This window comes from Macrotis lagotis, chromosome 1 (genome assembly GCF_037893015.1).
Source record: "Macrotis lagotis isolate mMagLag1 chromosome 1, bilby.v1.9.chrom.fasta, whole genome shotgun sequence".
NCBI lineage: Eukaryota > Metazoa > Chordata > Mammalia > Peramelemorphia > Peramelidae > Macrotis > Macrotis lagotis.
Window position 1 is genome coordinate 842,625,070 of NC_133658.1, and position 1,953 is coordinate 842,627,022.

The following is a 1,953-nucleotide window of genomic DNA, read 5'->3' on the forward strand; positions in this document are numbered from 1 at the left end:
AGTGGAGAAGGGAAAGTAGGAAAAAATCCTGGAAAAGACTATTCCTTCCCTCTTGTTCATTCTTGTTCTTATTAGAGGCAAGGGATAGAAATGAAAAAGCTACAGTTGTCATTAGCCCCAAGGATTCCGATTCCAATTCTGTGACAAAACCAATTCATAGATAAATCCAGAAAGAATCTTGGGATCATAACTTCTATTTTAAAATGAATGGAAGTATAGGTATTACTTAAAGTTAATTATCTTGAAATAGTGAAATTGCCTGAGATAAACGTTTTTAAAATAGCAGAGAAGGACCTTGAGGGTCATGTGTTCTGTGGTTGTTTCACATTTTGTGTCAATGTGTATGCTTTTTTAGTTAAATGTGTCCACAAGGAAGTTATGTTACCTGTAGAATAGAGAACAAGATATGTTGAAATAACGAACATGACTGATAGTACCAGATAAAGAACCATTTCAACAAAGAAAAAGTCCTGCACCAATTTTGTCTTCTATTAGCCACTGCAATGAGTAGACTCCACAGCCTGGATCCTTGTAGTCTGCATCACAGAAATTCAACTATTTCTTAGAATTCAAGGCATTAAAGAATAGGGATTCTATTGGTAAAATTCTGTGAATGTATTTTGAAATACCACAGCATTTACATCAGAACTTTTTATGAATGGTAGAATAAGAGAATGAATGGTTGGAAACATGTTTTAGAAAAGTGATTCTGGAAAAATTTTCTTCTTAGAGAAAGATGACTCTATCTGCAAGATTCATCAATGGCTCCCGTTTCCAGGTCACAGAATTCATCCTTATGGGACTCCCAGGAATACATAGTTGGCAACATTGGTTATCTCTACCCTTGGCATTGCTCTACTTCGCAGCCATCAGTGCCAATCTGCTTATCTTCATCACCATCTGGAAGGAACCCAAATTGCACCAGCCCATGTACCAATTCCTAAGTATTCTATCTATAGTGGACATAGGTCTGGCCACTACCATCATGCCCAGGATATTAGCCATCTTCTGGTTTGATGCCAAGACCATCGGCCTCCCTGAGTGCTTTGCTCAGATGTATGCCATACATGCCGTTCTAGGCATGGAGTCAGGGATCTTCCTATGCATGGCTATTGACAGATATATGGCTATTTGCCAACCCCTCCATTATTTCACTATTGTCACAGACACTTTTGTCTTCAAAATCAGTGCATTCATGGTGCTCAGAAATGGACTGGCTGTTATCCCAGTGCCTTTGCTGGCTGCTCAGAGAGATTACTGCTCCTCAAATGAGATTGAACACTGCCTTTGCTCCAACCTGGCAGTCACCAGCTTGGCCTGTGATAACAGGAGACCCAACAGCATTTGCGAGCTGATTCTGGCCCTGTTGCTAATGGGAGGTGATTTAACTATGATCATCCTTTCCTATGCCTTGATTTTCTGGTCGGTGCTGAAGTTGAATTCTGCAGAAGCTGCATCCAAAGCCCTCAGCACTTGCAGCTCCCACCTCATCCTCATCTTCTTCTTCTATACTGTCATTGTTGTACTTTTTGTCACCCACCTGGCAGAGAGAAAATATCCCCTGATCCCAGTGCTCTTCAATGTGTTGCACAACATCATCCCCCCAGCCCTCAACCCTCTAGTGTATGCTTTTAGGACCCAAGACCTCAGGTTGGGCTTCCAGAAGTTATTTCTGCCAGTTAAAAACAGCAAATGTGTCCAAATCAGGTGAGCTTCCTGGGGTCAAATTTTGAGTGTGTACAATCTCCATTTCTTCCAGACATGTGGAGAGCTTAGTCAAAATTTTTTAAACTACATGAGCAACAATTTTAATGTCCTACAAGTGTTTGTTATATCATCAGAGTGTATCCTAGCTCTTATGATTCATTATTTCCATTATTGCAGAATACATCACAGCTATTCTGATGGACTAAAGAATTTTATCACAGATAATGACTTTTGTGACGACCAAGA

General features: G+C 40.2%; 1 protein-coding gene across 1 annotated transcript; it reads left to right on the top strand.

The window, feature by feature from the left end:
* Positions 1 to 714: 714 nt before the first annotated feature.
* Positions 715 to 1,711, top strand: LOC141507901 (olfactory receptor 56B1-like). Its single transcript, XM_074216022.1, has one exon. It carries the CDS (start codon positions 737 to 739, stop codon positions 1,709 to 1,711), a length of 975 nt encoding a protein of 324 aa, XP_074072123.1. The 5' UTR covers positions 715 to 736.
* The last annotated feature ends 242 nt before the right edge of the window (positions 1,712 to 1,953 follow it).

Coding starts and splice junctions, on each gene's coding strand:
- LOC141507901 (XM_074216022.1), top strand. CDS start 737: ATGACTCTATCTGCAAGATTCATCAATGGCTCCCGTTTCCAGGTCACA.